Raw genomic sequence first — 19,061 nt, 5'->3', positions numbered from 1 at the left:
AAACTACAATATAAAACATGTTTTCAGTTATTTCACCTTTTTTTGTTAAGTACATAACTCCACGTGTTCATTCATAGTTTGGATTCCTTCAGTGAGAATCTACAATGTAAATAGTCATGAAAATAAAGAAAACGCATTGATAGAGGTTTTGGAGTTGAACTGGAGCAGGGCCATCAAGGGTGAAGAAATGCTGCGCACATATAAAATCACCTGACCAAACTAAGAGCTATTGCATAAACAGATGTTTTTTTGTTTGTTTGTTTTTTTTTTTCCTCTGATCCTCTGAAAGCACATCAGCAGGGTTCTGACCCTTGTTTTAGTCAAGGAATCAAATGAGATTTCTCACCCCCTGCAGGCTGAGTGTGGTCGGTGCTGTTATAAAGTCATTTTCTCATTTGTTCATGCTTTCATTTGTGGTAAAAATTCCTCTTTCCAGTTTAAGTCTGGCACTTGCAGTATTTCAGTACATATGCAAAGATTCTCTAGTTATTTTCACGATACCCTTGCCCTCTGCTTGTAAGGTATTTTATATATCTGGGCCCACATTTGGGTGCTCCAAAAGAATCTCCATAGCACTTAGGTTTGACTGGAATCCACCCTGAAATGGTTGCAGTGTTTACATTTTTTTTTTTTTTTTTTTAATAGGAAACAAAAACCTACTTTTTTCCCCCACTGACCTGCAAAGGAACCAGACAGGTCTGTTCCTTAAGTGATGAAGACAAAGGCTGCAGTCCCTCAGGTGTCAGATTTATGAGATATTCGTCTACTTGAACTTCCCACTTCATCTTAGTTTGCTGATGTTTTTCAAGAACCTGGTTGTCCAAGTCTCATTTTATCTGTTTTTTTCTGATGGGAGAGTTTGAGATGTCCCCATTTCATTTGTTTTTATTGGAAAGGTGATGTTTTTTTTTTCTCTCTTTTACTCTAACATTTTAATGTTGCTGTACTGCATGTAATTTTCCTTTCAATTATTGAATATGTAATAAAATTCTATCTTTAATATGACTCCCCTCCTCTGAGCTCTTTCCTAGTAGGTGGAAGGGATTTTTTCCCTGCTTCTTTATACTGAGACTTTACTCTGAGAAATTACACTATCAAACAGCAATATTTAGTCAAGCAGACAACAGTTTGGGTTGTGAAGTTGGTGGGGTTGCCATGAAATAAAAGCCATACACATAATATCCAGATAACCTGCAGTTTTGTTATAGAAGACTGGGCACTGATGGACACTTTTTTTTTTAATAATATCCAAACTTTTTGCAGACATTTGTTGTTGTCGAATGTAAAAAATTACAGCACACATAGACCTAACCAACGGAGTTAAACAGGTAAGAGTCATTCCCACAATCTTTTGCCAATAGTGGACCGTACAGTAGGCCTGTATGTGCTGAAGTGTGTACAGATGTTTAAATTGCATTGTTGGGTATCAACATGACCTGATGAGTTTTATAGACAGGAGAAATAAATGTGGTGAAATGGGTTCAGATATACAGTACAGGCCAAAAGTTTGGACACACCTCATTCAATGCGTTTTCTTTATTTTCATGACTATTTACATTGTAGATTCTCACTGAAGGAATCAAAACTATGAATGAACACGTGGAGTTATGTACTTAACAAAAAAAGGTGAAATAACTGAAAACATGTTTTATATTCTAGTTTCTTCAAAATAGCCACCCTTTGCTCTGATTACTGCTTTGCACACTCTTGGCATTCTCTCCATGAGCTTCAAGAGGTAGTCATCTGAAATGGTTTTCACTTCACAGGTGTGCCTTATCAGGGTTAATTAGTGGAATTTCTTGATTTCCGGGTAAATTCAAGTAAAGGAGACCAGGTTTTAATAAAGGACCTTTTATTTGAATTGCACTGAATGATTCAGGGGGGAGAGCCCTGAGTATCTCCCAGTACCACAAGGTGGCAGTAGGTAGCTTATCTTTAATCCAGTTACTCAAAATGCATTTTCTAGATAATAGCACTGTAAATGGGTTAAAGTCCAGGATTTACTTTGCGATGTTGTGTTGTCATTTATTTTTTTGTTGTACCCACTTTTCCTAGAGAAAAAGAAAGCAATACTACTAGTGAAAGTGAAGCAAAAGTTTTTTTTTTTTTTTTTTTCTTTTTCTACTTGAGATAAGGCGTCTTGTGGTTGTATTGCATTCTGTCTACTGTCAAGGCCTCTGTCTGGAGAAATTATCACTGTCTCTTCTCAAATTGTTGAGCATAGATGCAAAATGGCAGCTCCAAAAACAAGCCTTTGTTCTTTAAACTGAGGACGCTGCTATTAAAACCTGATAGTTATGTTAATATTCTAGATGAAATTATTCTTGCTTGTAACAAGTTCTTCTTGACACATAAGTGTATATTCACATGGTCCTATAGACATTGTTAATTTAAGTATGAAACTAAAAACAGGATTTTCACAACTTGCTTTTGTCTGTTGAAAATTAAGTAACATACACACACACCTTTATTTTACTTTACTTGAGCCAAGTCATTAATTATGTGTGCCTGCATGTACAAATACCTTTCTGACCTTTCTGTCACATTATCCTTTTTTGCTGCAATGCAGAAGATGTAACGCTCTGCTCAAAATGAATAATTCCCCTTGGCTCTAAAGGTAGAAAACCTGCAACATCCAGCATGCACTGCACAAACTGCACCACCAGGTTACAAACTGGGGCAGTGTGTGCTAAGGTAGTCTTGAACGGGCCGCACAAAAACACTGCCTGTTTTCACACTGTGATGTTGCCATGTTAGCAACAAAACTGTCACTGTCACAATTACTCAATGGTCAGACATCTGTTTTGCCCCCAAAAAACAATTTTTTTGACAAAAATATGCAGAAGTACAATCTGCAGTTCATTAGAGGAACTGCTTATCCAGCAGATTTTTGCTGGCAAATGAATAAGGAAGTTTAAGTGCAGGCAACATGAGGGAAGGTCAACAGTGTAAATTTGCATCCACTATATGTTTCCCTTTAATGGGTGTAAAAGTCTAACTTGTAGCTTTAGATCAAGTATCATACATGGTTATGCAAAATAAGTTGATCATGCCTGGTCAGCAGCTATGATAAAAGTGCCTAAATTTCAGGGATGAAATTGTTGTCATTGTTGATATTGGAAGTTGAACACAGGACTCAGACAGCGGAACAGTATGAATCATTTATATTAGGGAGTCGAAGTAGAGTTTAACCACATTACAGTTAATATAAGAAAATTCGGGCTGTTAGGATATAAAAGTCATATAAAACACTTGTTGCTCAGCATTCTAATATTTAGGAGGTCAATCGACTCAGGTTACCTCTTCCTATACTCCCATTAAGCAAAAACTACCACTATGTGTATTAGGTTGTTTTCCAGTTTATGCCAACTGACCAGGGTCAATGGAAAAAGTTGATGTTAATGCTGAATGCAGGGGTTTTTGTAAGGGCCTTTATTTAAAAAAAAAAAAAAAAAAAAAAAAACGCCCAGAATATGCAGGATTTAGTGAATATTGATTTATTATGAGCTTTAAAAAAGACACATGGGCTGGTGAAATCAAACAAACAAGAAATGGTGGTTTCTTCAGTACAGCCTTACATTAGAAAATGTACAATCATGATATGAAAGCCTGTGGTTTCCACAGAGCTGTCAGAACTTTCAAGCACACCTCCTGCACGGTGCTTTCATTTTTCACTTTCTTTGTTTCAGTAGTATCTCCTCCCTTCCAACACAGCTTGATAATTATTTAAACCCCAAAACAAAAACAAATTGTGCGTGCAAGCCTTCTTGGTTGTACATCATTTGTAGGCCTGTGCTTTATAGATGAAACTCATCATCACTGGGTCACTCACATTTTTACTGTGCTTCTAAGTGTGTGTCCTTTGCAGGTGAGACTGCATCAAAATCCCAAGAAGTCGTTTCAAAATGAGATACTGCAGACAAACCAGGAAACGCTGTGATCTACAGACAATTTTTTTTATTTATTTAATCATTTAGGAAGGCATGCACAACAGTGACAGCAAAATGTGCAGCTCACGATTGATCTGAAATCCTGTCATACAGTTTCATTAGACTAGTGAATGTCTTTTGTCTGGGTAATTATCATCATTATGTTTCTGCTAAGTGTGTAATAAAATGCAACATACAGAGAGAGCAATAAACAGGTAAACATGAGAGGCTTTGGGATTTTTACAATATATATTTTTTTGCACTGTACTCTATTATTTTTAAATCATGCAGTAATTTAATTTGTGATCAGCAAAGCACTTGACAGTACAATTGGCTGCTGAGTCCCTCCTGAGTTTTGCTCAGAACATAGGTTAGCCTATAGTCCAGAAAAGGGGAGATACACCTGGTGGAGATCTGCACTCTGCTAAAGTGCACTTTTTTTTTTCTTTTTCTTTTTTTTTTTAATTTATTCTTTATTTTAACCTGATAACATGTATCCTACATTTTTGTATGATAACACCAGTATCTGTGTATGTCCTACCCTGTGTTCTAATAGATGAAAATCAGGGAAATGAGTCCGAGCAACAGAGGGAAAACACTCAGCCTGGTCATCGGGACTCAGTTACAGAGTTTGCCCTCACAGCAGTTTGGTCCATTTAAGTCAAAGCCAGGCAGAGACGCAGAAGACAGGTGAGAAAAAGCTACACACAGGTTTGAGGATGCACAGCCAAAGACATGGACGGTAGGGGCCCAAGTGTTCCAATGGGTCACTGTAGAGGAAAAATCATTGCTTTACTATAAATACAGCTTCCATTATTTTTTAAATTACCTAATGTTAGAGATCTCAGAAGTAGAGGATAGGAAGAACACTTGAAGGCAGCAAGAGCATTTTTGTGAGACAACCAGCACTGATGCTGATGTTGGCAATTAGCACAATCTATGTGCAAAGTGATCAATATGCAACATGAGGACTCACCATTTCCATTAAAGCAGCGGTCCTCCACCCCAACACACTGAATTTTGTGTCTGCATGTGGAGCTGTCACAGGAGTAACACTCAAAGCCGTTACTCTCTTGGTCAGCAGGGACTGAAATAAAGCCCGAAACGAGACGGGACACAATTTAGTTAAGAACATGACAACATTTAGAGACACAACATGACAAAAGAAGATGGAAGATGATCAACGCCCGCACTGTCTTTGAAATCAGTATTAACCTGCTGGAGTACGATTTGTTTTTTCTTGGAAATTATTCACAAAAGCGCTTCTCCAGAATGTACTTACTAGGCAGAGTTTGAGAGTTGCAGTTATCTGTGTCGCAGCATCGAACAGAGCCAACTACTCTCATGAAACCCAAGCTTCCTGAAAATGTCCCATTTCCAACATCGCACAACGAGGGTGGCACACATGACTTGGTGTTGATCAACAGAGAACTTCCCATCTGCTGTACTGCAAAGTAAAAGTGTGGTTTAATGTTGAAGTGAAATGATGATGTAAATTGAAAAAACAAACAAAGCAGAGGAAATGACATGACAAAATACTTTTTATATTATTTTCTTAACTTTTCACACATACATCTGATGGCAGCTGTAGCACATAGCTCATCGGAGGAACAGTTGCCTGAAAATGTATCTTCGCACTGAGGAAAATCCCTGCACATCAGACAATCAAGTGCTTCAGCTGCAATGCGGAAAAAAAATATTCATGAATGAAATGATGAGTCGCCAGCAACAATATGAACAGAAGCATCTCTGTTTTAATCATGATGTAATAGTTCAATTTGCCCTGTCAATGAAGCATAAAACAGGATGTAAATAAACATGTATTTAGGAACCAGTTTGACCAAAACCATGGAGTTCAGAAACCATAAAGCCACAATTAAACCATCAAATCAAATCAAATCACATGGCTGAGGAATCGAAGCTTGAGCATAGTTACCTGTGTTGAGGAGAGTCCAGATGATACCGAGAGACAACAAGAACTTCATTGTAAAGAGCAAGTGAGCAGATATTTGGTTCTAGATAAAGATTACACACCTCAAATTCTGAGCCTGCTTTTAAGAAATATGGCAGTTAGGTGGAAATATGGAAATGATCCTTGTTTGAATGTTTGCACTCTACTTCTGCTTTCACATCATACGGATGTCTTTTTTTTAATGTCTTGGGTGCATAAAAGGGAGGAACCAGCCACACATTTCTCCAACAGTTTTGATTGCTTTACAGAAAAATGGGGAAGAGAATTCATACCAAAATGATCTGTTGTATATTGATGACTATCACATATTGATGATGGACAGCCTCCACTTATTACTGACCGCATGACAGACAAGAATAATTTGTTTGCTACTGTCCTGCTGCAGTGAGCAGGACATGACAGAAAAACAGTGTCCTCATAGCGGTGGAAACACAGACACGAACCAACTGAAGGATGCTCTTGAAAAAGTAGTTCCTGGGACTGCTTTACCCGGGTAATTTGGTGGAAAACCACACCCTGCAGTTTACCAAGGCAAATATCCCACATGGTTGCGGAATAATATAAAGGGTTGAAATAAGTTTGCTGACCATCTACCTCAGTTGATATCATCCTCCAAAAGCAACCTGAAGCTGGTGATTTCAGTCAGTTCAGTACACTCTCTTTTGAATATGCTTTCACTTCCCTGAAACAACTGGTCAAAGAGCACACAAGAAGGGATGCAGCTCTCTGGATCTTGTGATATCTAACGCCGGACAGTTTTACAACACCCTGAAGGTATCAGCCCCAGTGGACTCCAGTGAACTTGTCTGTGAAAGCCCCATGCACAAAGATGACACCCACAGGCCAAAAAAAGGATTGTGTACATGCATGATGGTGAATACTACCACTAAGGACGCACTGGCCTTGACAAACTGGAACCATGTGTTTTCAGTCCTGCCAACATTACCAAACATGACCGCTATCTAAGCTGTTATATGAACATGGGTGAACTTTACTACCTTCTGAAGGTAGTAAGGTGTTCTCGCCTTGATTGACCAAATTCTCTCTGGGTCTTGAACAGCTAACAATTTCCAGAGTCAACTCAGAGGTGGCCTTTCAATACACCGAATCAACTGTAACAGTAACTTTGTATGAGTTGAATAGGCTTCAGTTCTGTCCTCAGCAATTCTCAAGTTAATGAATCTAATTAATTATATCTACCAGTTTTGAAAGGATATAAAAACTTGATATTTTTCCTTTCCCTATTGTAATATATCCCCAGTGCTTTTTAAAGAGAATATGTCTTGTGTTGTAGTGATATATGGCAATGCCCAGTAACTATCTAAAAAAACTAAAAGAAATCTAAAAGAAAAAAAGAAAAAAGATAGAAAAGCAATTCTTTGACTCCTCCTTCTGAATCGACTGCAGAGGTGAATGACCGATGATTTGAGTCGTGGACCTTTCAGGGTATAGATCAATCTACACATAGTTTAGACCACTGATTTTTTAAATTATCATTATAATCTTTCTGAAGACACCCAGTTAATTCAAAGTCAGAGAATTATGCATTGTACCAGAACACATCTTAGTAAAATAGTAAATGGTGTTTTAACAGAGCCTTTCATTTTAGCCGCCAGGGTAAATTTAAACATTGTGGCAGTTAAAACCAAACTGTGGTTGGAAACTGTGATTTTAACTATCACACTGTGGCGTATGTTTTCAGTCATTTAACCTGAATCCTTTCCAGGCCATCCCACAATACTGCAACAAAACAGTTGCAAGATGAGCTACTATAGGGAAAAAAATCAATCTTGTATTTCAAAAAAAGCTTTATTAGGATAGTTATAATATTTACATAATGGATCTAACCAGATAAACCGACTGTAAGATATGTATTTCTGTGACATACCAAAAAAAAAAAAAAAAAATGAATTCATTATCTTAAATGAAATGTGTTTGATGGAAAGTACGCAGATGATGGACATCAGCAGACTTTAAGATGATAATGTGGGAAAAGAATGAGATTCCACTTTTATGTGTGTATAAGTGAGTGAGCATATGCACATTCATTTTTTTCATACATTTTTGTATGATAACACCGGTATTTGTGCATGTCCTACCCTGTGTTCTAATAGATGAAAATAAGAGAAATGAGTCCGAGCAACAGAGGGAAAACACTCAGCCTGGTCGTCGAGACTGAGTTACAGAAGTTGCCCTCACAGCAGGTTGGTCCATCAGTGAAGTTAAAGCCAGGTATAATCATAGAATCCAGCTCAGAAAAACCTTCACACAGGTTTGAGGATGCACAGCCAAAGGTATGAGCACGAGTGATCCAAGTGTACGCTGTAGATGAAAAATCATTGTTTTACTATGAATACAATTTTCATTATTTTTATTTTTTGTGAGACAACCAACACTGATGCTGATGTCGACAGTTAACACAATTTATGTGCAAAGTGATCGAGATGCCACATGAGGACTCACCAGTCCCATTAAAGCAGCGGTCCTCCATCCCAACACACTGCATTTTGTTTCTGCATGTGAAGCTGTCACAGGAGTAACACTGTAAGCTGTTATTCTTTGGTTCAGCAGGGACTAAAATAAAACCGAGGAGACGGGACACTGTTAAAGCTGGTCGCAGACAATAATTTAGTTAAGAACATGACAACATTTAGAGACAAAAGAAGACGGAAGATGATCAACACCACACTTTTTAATTTTTTTCACAGAAATGATTCAAAAGTGCAGTTCTCCACAATGTACTTACTAGCCGGAGTTGCAGAGTTGCAGAAATCTGCGTCACAGCACTCAACAGCTGCAACTACTCTCATGGAACCCAAGTGTATTGAATAATTCGCAGTTCCTACTATGCACTTCGAGGTTGACACACAGACCTTGTCGACGTGCAGCGAGGATATTCCCATTACCTGTACTGCAAAATCAAACTGTGGTTTAATGTAGAAGCAAAACACTGAAAATTGAAAACCAACAAAAACAGAGAAAATTTCCTGTAGAAGAAATACTTTTGATGCATTCTTTTCTTAACTCTTTACACCTACATTTGACGTGCCTTGTGGAACACAGCATGTCGGAGGAACAGCTGTATGAGAAAACCTCTCTGCACTCAGGATAATCCTTGCACAGCAGACAGTGAATTGCTTCAGCTGCAATGAGGAAAATGTTCATGAATGAAATGATGAGTAGCCAGCAACAACATCAACAGCAGCATCTCTGTTTTTTTTATCATGATGTAATAGTTCAATTTGCCCTGTCAATGTAGCATAAAACAGGATGTTGCTCATTTTGAAATCAACATGTATTTAGGAAACAGCATGACCAAAAGCATGGATTTGAGAAATCAAAAAGTCATAATTAAATCATCAAATCAAATCAAATTGCATAGCTGAGGAATCTAAATTTGAGCATAGTTACCTGTGTTGACAAGGACCCAGATGAGACAGAGAGACAACAAGAGCTTCATTGTAAAGAGCAGGTGAGCAGATGTGTGGTTCCAGATAAAAATCCGACACCTTATATACTGAGCCTGCTTTGAAGAAATATGAGAATGATGCACTGTGCTTCTGCTTCCACATCAAACAGACTTCTTTATTTAACAATTTATTTTTTTAATTACATCTCTGGTGCATAAAAGAGAGGAACTAGCCACACATCTCTCAAACAATTCAGTATCACTTACAGGACCGCAGCAGTGCCACAGGCTGATCGCCTCCATGCCACGCAGCACTGATGCAGGCAATCGTGCAAGAGGAGCCCCGACCAAGTATTGAGTGCATGAATAAGGGCAACAGATCTGTATTATAAATACATTGATTTGATTGGTTGTATGGAATATTCTAACATTTTGAGATACTGAATTTTTGATTGTCATGAACTGTACGTCATAATCATCAAAATTACCCAGAGGAAAATTTTACTGCTCAAAGCTTGCTTTTCTACAGCTCCGGAGACAAAACTGAGATTCTTATTTCAGCCTCATTTTGGTTTCATTTTAGATTCTATTTTATCTTATATGTTTCTCCTAAAATTCACTAGGAGAAATAGGTGAGACAGGACAGTGAGCAACAGGAGTCATATTTGAGACTTAAAGGAGGCACCTTGCTAAACTCAATTTAGTTTCATTTTAGGCTCTATTTTTGCCTTATATGTTTCTCCTAAAATTCACTAGGAGAAATAGGTGAGACAGGACAGTGAGCAACAGGAGTCATATTTGAGACTTAAAGGAGGCACCTTGCTAAACTCAATTTAGTTTCATTTTAGACTCTATTTTTGTCTTATATGTTTCTCCTAAAATTCACTAGGAGAAATAGGTGAGACAGGACAGTGAGCAACAGGAGTCATATTTGAGACTTAAGGGTGACAGGCAACACTAAAGCTAGTAGGCAATACTGAGCAATACAAAAGCTAGTATGGAGATTTTATAATACATACATACATAGTATGTATGTATCACACACACAGTAATAACCAAAAATGAAAAAACAAAAAACAAGGACACTTTTACAAATGCTGAAACAAATTATTGTTGTTTATTGTTGTTGGGTTTTTTTTCTGAATGCTTGGGCACTATATTAAAGGCTGCTTTCACAAGACTTTACACAATGACCACAAAAGCTCACAAAACCAGCAGAACATTCTACATCTCTTGCAAAAGTCAACAATTCTTGCAAAACTTTTAACTTTTAAGCCCAACGTTTCGACCATGAAGTTTTCCTAAAAATGCTTTTTAAACACTCTTAAAACAATAAAATCACAGAAGAAAAAAACATCTATACTAGAAAAAGTCTTTAAAATGCCCTCATGCAGCATTTGTTTATCAAGGCGTTTTTGAGTTTGGTTTTCTCCACTGCTGTCCATCCATCGAGCGTACCACAGCGCATGATGTAAGCTGCACGAATAAAAGAAAGCACAAATTAGATATGAATTCCCCTTACATACAGTGTCAATGTCTAGTCTTTGCACTTTGCTTGTTTTAATGTTTTATCTTGGTGCTGGACTTCAGCAACTGGTGTTGAATTTGAGCAACTGCAACTAACCCAATTTCTCCAAGAATAGGTAGAGCGAACTGATCACAGTACATGACGCACACATGGAGAGATCAATTTGAAATCAATTATAGATCAATTAATCAAGCACATCCCGAATTGTAATAGCAGTTAAGATAATTTGGTCAACAGGGCTGCTTGGTCACAATTTTCTCTCTTACACTAACACACACACGCACACACACACACACACACACACACACACACACACACACACACACACACACACACACGCACAGAGATGATAATTATTGTTACTTCTCTTGACCTAAATTTGTTACCAATATCTATAAATCAACATTTGTGGCTGGAGCTGCACAATATGAAATAAGAGACTCGGCACTGTGTAAGATTTTGGTTATCATATTAACCAAAATAAAAAATAAAAGTGAATTAATTGGAAAAAACGAAATAAAATAAACAAAACACACATAAAATAAAAATGCTGTGCAGTAAAAGAACAATGTATCTGTTACCATCTTCATTATCTTTAGGTGAGCCAGGGTCTGGTTCATAAAACTTTATCTTCTTGGGGGGGTAGCACAGTCTTTTGGGCATCTCTTTTTAAAATTCTCCTGCTGGGCATTCCATTCTGTGAAATATGTAAAAGCACAACACATTTTATTTGTATTTTTAAGTGGTTCTTAGGTAATTTCATAGAAAGACAAACAGTACGGTATGGAACAAAGAGGGGAGAACACATTATCACATTACACATTATATGAGTGTGCAGCAAATTTCATCATATAACATATATACATTATTTGAAAATAACCCTAATACCTAACTTGTAACTATCTACTGCCACATTGCTCCCATTCTCCTCTATCCAAACCCTATTCTTAACCCTGCAATTACACTAGCTTTTGCACACCATCGGAAAAGCTCCGGTTCTCTGCTTTCAGAAACCGTCTGATTTTTTTCGATCACACCATTGGTTCAGGAGTTACGGTATGAGAAGCTCATATTACAAACATGTGACACACCGGGGACTCTTCTGTGATTGGACGGTCAAAGTGTCAGTAGTCCTACAGAGTTACCGTAATGGCACTGTATATAGGCGCAAAGCGCCGTTTCTCCGATTCCCGACGTTTGTTAAAGTTTCTGTATATCATAAACGGTCTAGGGGATATCGATATGTAAAGTAGGCATACCGAATCCTGTCGGCGCCGACATAATTGGTTTAAGAGACGTCTTTGCTGTCTTTCCCGGGCTTCATGAACCTGCGGTCCATCCTGTGGGTTGCAGTGCGTCACTGAAGGCTGACGAGACTCACTTCCGACGGCACACGGAGCGCCTGATTGTAAACAACCAAGTCTCGCCCCTGTCCTACTTCTGATTGGCTAGTAGGCCTAGTTAGTGTGGTTGACAACGAAACCTGCACTTCAATTGGATCCAGAGAAATGTCTGTTAGATAAATCTGGGCGAACCCAAATTTGTTTCCCCCGCAGTCACGCCGGTACACCGGAGCTCCGACACGGCGCCGGAATGCTCTCACCCCTGCGGGTCCCTCCCCTCAGTCAAAGACGGGGCAGCCAGTGTTTAGTAACAGTTAACAGCAACACTCACTTGTAATCAGTCCATGCTGTGAAAAACACAGATTTTAGCTGCAATCGATGCGCAATTGTCATTTTATAACTAAGAGAACATTTTTTTTCTGTCCCCGGGAGGACGACATGCCTTTTGGTTAGTCTGTAGCCCTGATGATTGTTTGATGATGATTAATTTCAGTTGATGATGACGGTGCAAATAAAGAAATTAACGTCAAGCAACTCACGAAAATTAAGGTGATTCTCCCATAATTTGACCTTGCTGCCGTAGCTAGCATTAACATTGATGAAGTTTGTAGCCAAGAGTGGGCGTGGCCTAGGTTAGCTAACGTTAGCATCTGCCGCATACGCAGACCGGATTTTTCAAAAAGTAACAACCAACATAAATACCGACTTTTTAAATGATACAATATCGACTCAAATTGCTACGGAAGCCCTAAAGGGCCATACATAAATATATTTTATTTCCTCCGTTTTCTCGTGATAACGAGATAATTCCTCCGTTTTCTCGTGATAACGAGATAATTTTCCTCCGTTTTCCCGTGATAACGAGATAAATTTCCTCCGTTTTCTCGTGATAACGAGATAATTTTCCTCCGTTTTCTCGTGATAACGAGATAATTTTCCTCCGTTTTCCCGTTATAACGAGATAAATTTCCTCCGTTTTCTCGTGATAACGAGATAATTTTCCTCCGTTTTCTCGTGATAACGAGATATTTTCCCTCCGTTTTGAATGAATGAATGAAACGTGATAGGCCTGAGATTTCCATCATACGTGACATGTCATGCTGACTGACGTCTCCTTGGACACATAAAGCAGGGGTCACCAATCATGTGCCATGGAGGGCCGAGAGGCTGCAGGTTTTCATTCCAACCAAGACCTCCACCAGGTGATTTCACTGATCACCTGGAGCTAATCAGTGAAATCACCTGGTGGAGGTCTTGGTTGGAATGAAAACCTGCAGCCTCTCGGCCCTCCATGGCACGTGATTGGTGACCCCTGACATAAAGCATAAAGCTATTTCAGCCTGTGTAAGGCCTTGATTGAACAGATAAGTGATGCAGTGATCAATACTCTCCTGCTCCTCTGACATTGCTACACTGACTGATGTTTCCTGCAATAATTTAATAAGACAATCGCTTTGTTTTCTCGAGATCTCGATTTAATTATCTCGTTATCACGAGAAAACGGAGGAAAATTGTCTCGTTATCACGAGAAAACGGAGGAAATTTATCTCGTTATCACGAGAAAACGGAGGAAATAAAATATATGTATGTATGGCCCTTTAGGGCTTCCGTAAATTGCAAACAAACAAACATAACAAAGATTTTGCTTACCTTCTTTTGCGAGGACCTACAGCGACCTTTTCTTCCATTTCTCCTTGCTGCCTTCACGGACGCGGTTCCAAAGCGAGCAACAACCGTCCACCCACCTGACACATTAACCAATCCACAACGCAGCGTGTGATGGATGGCGGTGTTGTCCAATGAGATTTTCTAACGCTGCTGTTGTGCCCACATCATCCAGCGGGTTCACAATTCAGATCTTTGTGCGCAAATTTAAGCTGCTTCCGTATTGGGTACGCGAATAAAGCTATTTAGCCTAAAATTTCTTTGACCAAAGATGAATTAATTCACTTTTTGTGATAGTAGCGTAGAGTACTGATGCTGCATTCGGTTGTACTGGGAAATGGGAAAAATTCTTCTACTAAGAGGTCTTTGAATCACTGAAAATATGTTATCTAAATACCCCAATAATAAAAATTTTATTGAAATAAAAATATTAACAGCTAACAAATGATGTTAAAGGTGTTATTTAAGTAACTTCTTTTCAGTGCTTTTTACAATTGGGTTCATCAAAATGTTTTATTCACTAATCACATTATCAGATGTGTTATCAGGTACTGACATTTCTATATCTATCTATCTATCTATCTATCTATCTACTTTCCAATTTTAAAGTGTGAAAACCAGCAATTATCATAAATATTACACCTGTGATCTGTGATTTATTATGATTATAATGATGCTTCATCGGAATCTTAATCAACCTTTTAATGGGGAAAACTTTGATTTGATGTTCTTTCAGGAGAAAACTTTATATCATATAATGTGTACCAGAATATGCAAAGTGTAGTAAAATCAACTGGATTCGAATAGCTATGTACATGAAATTTAACTTTTTTAATGTGCCTTTTCTGTCATCCCTAGTTTCACTGTCCCAGCAGCTCCAGCTCCAACACCAGTCAAGCTGTATGAGTTTGGTGTTATAGTGGGGCAAGTCTTAATTACACAACCTTATTTTAGTTTGATGTGTTCTGATGCTGTAGTATTTCTCAAGATCACAGGGGCATTAGATTAAACACACATACAGATGGGAAACAAATTAAAGGAAAAACAAAATTAAGTGTCTTAGCAAGGTTTTGGGCACCACAAACCACGAGAACTGTTTAAGTGTGCTTTTTGAGTTTTTGAACAGGATGGATGAACACCGTTCTCACAAAAAATCTGTACATGGAGAGGGATATTATGGTGGGGCAGCAGTGCATTAACACTCATTACAAAGACAAATGCAAATTTGAGAGTTCAGTGGTGCGAAAACCATCGGCACTGGTCTACAGATATGTTGAAAGAAGTGATGTGGTCAGAGGAGTCATCCCTCTCCATATTCTCCACAAGTGGGCGAGGTCATGTGTAGCATGTACCAAGATAACGCTACAGGTCTGAATGCTGCACCCCTAAAGTGAGGGGGTCTGCTGGCTCTGCTATGCTGTGGTGGGCATTTTATCGACATGGATTTGCTCCCCTTGTCCCTTATAGCGTTTTTCCACTATAGTACCGTGCCGTGCTGCGCCGCGCCGCGCCGTGAAATTCACGGTTCCGCATTCATTCCCATTACACCAGTCCGCTTGGTTCCGGGAACCAACCGTGAAAGATTTCAGCCCGGTTTGACATCTGGTGCTGGCCCAATTAGAACGGGGCAGCGGAGGCAGGTCTAAATATGGTCTCCTTCGTGATTGGTCCGTTAGAATGTCAGTTAACCAGGCTGCTACAAACTGACAAGTGACAAGTGTCAACCATTAAACCTTCAGCCAGTAGGCTATTATTTACAAACATTAGTTTCTGGAGACATTATGGAAGAAATTGATTTGCTTGCTGAGTTTTTTTGTTGGGTTTTTCTGTTGTGTAGCCTAGTTTACATTTTTCTTACAAATGGAAATGGAAATGTGACCACTAAGCACAGATGCAAAAGTGGAGAAAATCTGAGAATTATTATAGAACTTGTTGAGATCTCTTTTGAAACTTAAAAGGAGTCTAATTTGAGCATTTGTCCATCTTTTTGCTCTGGAGAAAAAAAATGAGAAGCAGGAGAAATAAGCTATAGTCTCACTTGGGTTTCACACAGATCTCATAGTTGTCTAGGAGAAATAAATGAAACATTTCTGAGAGCTCCTTTCTGATTTTCTTTTCCTCTGGGGAAGCACCTGGAGCCAATTACTCAGGAGAGAAAAGGGGCGACCTAAGGTGTGGTTGCTCTCTCTCTCATACCTGGCAGCAGCAGCAGCAGTTGTTTCTTTTTTTCTTTTTTTTTTTTCTTTTGTTTCGTCCCAACATGATTTAGAGTTGGGTTTTGTTATTTTAGTTTGTTATTTTAGTTTGGGATGGAGATTTCTGGTGGTCCAGTTTTCGGGTTTTGTTTTGACTAGGTTGAGTACTTTTTTTCCTTTTTAGGGGGAATGAGCTGGGTGCGACGGCCCATTGCGTGGCTGGCCCAGCGAATTCCCCCCTTTTGTTCCTTTTGGCCGGGATCTCCATCTCCTTTTGTTTGTGTTTTTCCTTAACCCTTTAAGTGGTTTAAGATGATTAAGAAAATAAATGATTTAGTTAATTTAGCAGTGGTTTTGGCATCTGTATTATGTTTGCGGTCTCCGGGAAAGAGCCTTGGTTGGTGAGGCCGTAACAGTGTGTGTCCACTGTAGCTACCACTGGCGAGCCTTAAGTTGGGGTTAATGAGAGTAAATGCCCAATTCTTCATTTGTTCATGTTTAACAAATGAAGAAATTAGATGATTTGTTAAATTTACCTCAACACAATGCGTATCGAATTGTAATCTTGTATGGGAATCGAATCAGCCAATCAGTGACGATCCCCAGGCCTAATGAGTCTGACACTGCAGCTCATTCTAGCCGTCATTGCTCTCAGCCAATCACTAGTGTCAAAGTGTCAAACACAGCCACTGTGGCTGGTGACTTGTGATTGGCTGAGTGAAAAGGGCTAGAACGATCCTCCCAGGCTGCGGCCTCAGAGTCGGTCATGGGGGCAAAATGGACGACTTACCAGGAGATCTTTCCATGGAGGCGGAACCTGTACAGGCAGGTGTAATCCTGATGGCCCCAGTTGCTGTCAACCACCAGCTTTACGTATTTAAACGCTTTGGCTGAGTCCTGAAAAGGGAGAGTTAGAGTTTGGAGGTCCATCGAAGAGGAGCAAAAAGCAGGGAAACGACGAAAAAGAAAAGGGAAGGCAGAGTCAGTCAGTGAGGAAGAGAAGAGTGAGTGATTTTCCACTGATCTAGCCCTCTCCAAAGAGCGCCTGATTCTCATTTGCCTGATTGAGGACCCACACAGCACCACTATATTCCCATTGTTTCAGACTCAAGAACAAGCGCCCGAATTGGTTGTTTTTGCTCTTTCCTATCTCATTTACGGTTGCAGCTCCTTGCTTGGGTGGAAAGTCTAGATTAGCTGAGCGCTGTTGTTCCATATAACCACAATTAATGAGTGTGCCTTTAAGGTGCTGATGAAAATGTGTGTGTGTGAGCACAGCAGGCATCAGTGTACGGACTCCAAAGCAGCTGAGAGGTCTGAGTGGGCTCACCGTTTCAACTGTACTCAAAGTTTCCCAGCCAGGCTCCGTGCTCGTCCAAAGAGCTCATCGCCTGACAGAGACAGACACAGATTCACATCAGCAGGTGGTTTTGTCCTCTGTGAGCAACAGAGACAAAGTGAGCGGTGTGCGGGACACCCCCACAGTCATGATGGCTAATTTGTGACTCACAAACACAGCAAAGTTTCTGCCCGCCTTGTCTGTCCGGCCTGCGGGGGATGTCCTCTGTGAAATGTGGTCCAGCGTGACGTGGGTTAGGACGATGGGGTAGGACAGGGTGATGACCAGGTGCCCCTGCCCCCCTGCAAAGGCCCAGCACTTACCAGGACGGAGATGTGAAGGGCCCTGAGGAGAGACAGCAGGGAAAAGGAAAATTCAGGAGGGCTGCAAACATATATGTATGTGCACAATAAGATATGTAAAATGATTTTAGGGTTAGGGTTAGGGTTTCATTTTAGCCATAAAAGCCTCTAATTACTACCTGGATGACAGTCCGATGTTGTGGTGGGGCCCTCAGGTCAGTCCAGAACACATTAAAAAACAGGTAGTCGGAATAAGGCGATGGTTGCCGATATGTGTCTGAACTGAAATGTTTCATCACTGTGGCACCTGCGCGCGCGCACACACACACACACACACACACACACACACACACACACACAGAGGAATTGAAAAAGCAAACTGTTGATCTGCTCCACAATAATGTACATGTGTGAATGATGATGAAGAAGTTGATGATGAAGATGATTACTAACCCACTGACTCCAAAGCGTAATCAGCCATATCTGCCGCGGGCCGACTACAACACAGACTGAGGTGTTGCGGCAGTTCCAGGACAGGAGGAGGCGGGTCAAGCTGCTGTTTGACTGACAGCTGCTCCTCGTTCATCTGCAGCCACAAACCAGGAGCAGGAAGCCATGAGAAGAGCCAGCAGTGCAAAGAAAGTTAAAAAATTCACTTTTTTTTCAATTTTTCTTGTGATTTTTTTTTTCCAGAGTTGTTTTACTAATGTTTTGCAAATTTTCTGGTCTATGTTTTGTTTTTTGTTTTTTATTATACATAACTGGTGATCTTCTTGTAATTTAATTTGAAATATAGAATGTTTTTTGAAAGAAATCCAGTGCATTTGCTCAGGTTTCACAGGGCTAACCAGCCATGTTTAAGCAGGTATAGGACTGAAACTGGTTTAAGATGTTCTGCAGTGTGCCTTCATCAACATGTGAACAAGACAGATTCTGTTTTTTTTTTGTCTGATTCTGGTTTTTGGACATGAACAAAGTGAAGTGTAGTGTGCATTTGAGAAGAAGGTGTAGGTGCGTCTCTTGGGTCCTACAGTAGGGGGGACGGCAGTCACTGAAGAGTTGTCAGTCCAAGGAGTCATGAGTAAAAATCCTATGGGACAGAGAGACACAAAGAGTAGAAGAATCAGGTGAGGAGCTAGTATAGTTTAAAAATGCAGTATGGCAGAAACTTGACAGGTGCTCCTGAAAAGCCTGAGGTGGCTGGCCCTGAGCTGCTTTGCCTTGGCGTGGCTGCTGAGAGGAGAGACAGACAGAGGAAGAAGGGGCCATCAGTAACACACACTGACACAAAGACACCCTATAGACATCAAACTGGCATTTCCAGATCCAATTATTCAGACATTACTAGCTGCAGTGCAGCAATTAGTCAGTAGATGTCG

The 19,061-nt window shown here is 39.7% G+C and overlaps 1 protein-coding gene and 1 long non-coding RNA gene across 4 annotated transcripts; both read right to left on the bottom strand.

The window, feature by feature from the left end:
- Positions 1-4,317: 4,317 nt before the first annotated feature.
- Positions 4,318-9,445, bottom strand: LOC115377920 (phospholipase A2 inhibitor CNF-like). 3 transcript variants are annotated; one of them, XM_030078008.1, is made up of 5 exons: positions 9,313-9,445; positions 5,503-5,607; positions 5,212-5,376; positions 4,906-5,016; positions 4,318-4,699 (listed from the first exon to the last, which is right to left on the bottom strand). In XM_030078008.1, the coding sequence occupies exons 1-5, from the start codon at positions 9,359-9,361 to the stop codon at positions 4,548-4,550; spliced, it is 582 nt and encodes a 193-aa protein (XP_029933868.1). In that variant the 5' UTR covers positions 9,362-9,445; the 3' UTR covers positions 4,318-4,547. The 3 variants fall into 3 exon arrangements, with proteins under 3 accessions (XP_029933868.1, XP_029933859.1, XP_029933875.1); XM_030077999.1 differs by lacking the exon at positions 9,313-9,445 and adding an exon at positions 5,866-6,014; XM_030078015.1 differs by lacking the exons at positions 4,318-4,699; positions 4,906-5,016; positions 5,212-5,376; positions 5,503-5,607 and adding exons at positions 7,822-8,223; positions 8,365-8,475; positions 8,648-8,812; positions 8,940-9,044 and having other exon boundaries at positions 9,313-9,425.
- A 1,171-nt stretch (positions 9,446-10,616) lies between these two features.
- Positions 10,617-13,896, bottom strand: LOC115377960 (uncharacterized). Its single transcript, XR_003930089.1, has 3 exons — positions 13,832-13,896; positions 11,420-11,535; positions 10,617-10,786 (listed from the first exon to the last, which is right to left on the bottom strand). It is a non-coding gene; the product is annotated as an uncharacterized LOC115377960 (long non-coding RNA).
- Positions 13,897-19,061: the final 5,165 nt, after the last annotated feature.

This window comes from Myripristis murdjan, chromosome 3 (assembly GCF_902150065.1).
Source record: "Myripristis murdjan chromosome 3, fMyrMur1.1, whole genome shotgun sequence".
In the NCBI taxonomy this organism is placed as follows: Eukaryota; Metazoa; Chordata; class Actinopteri; order Holocentriformes; family Holocentridae; genus Myripristis; species Myripristis murdjan.
The sequence above is the reverse complement of the archived record's forward strand: the minus strand, read 5'-3'. Positions and strand labels throughout refer to the sequence as shown.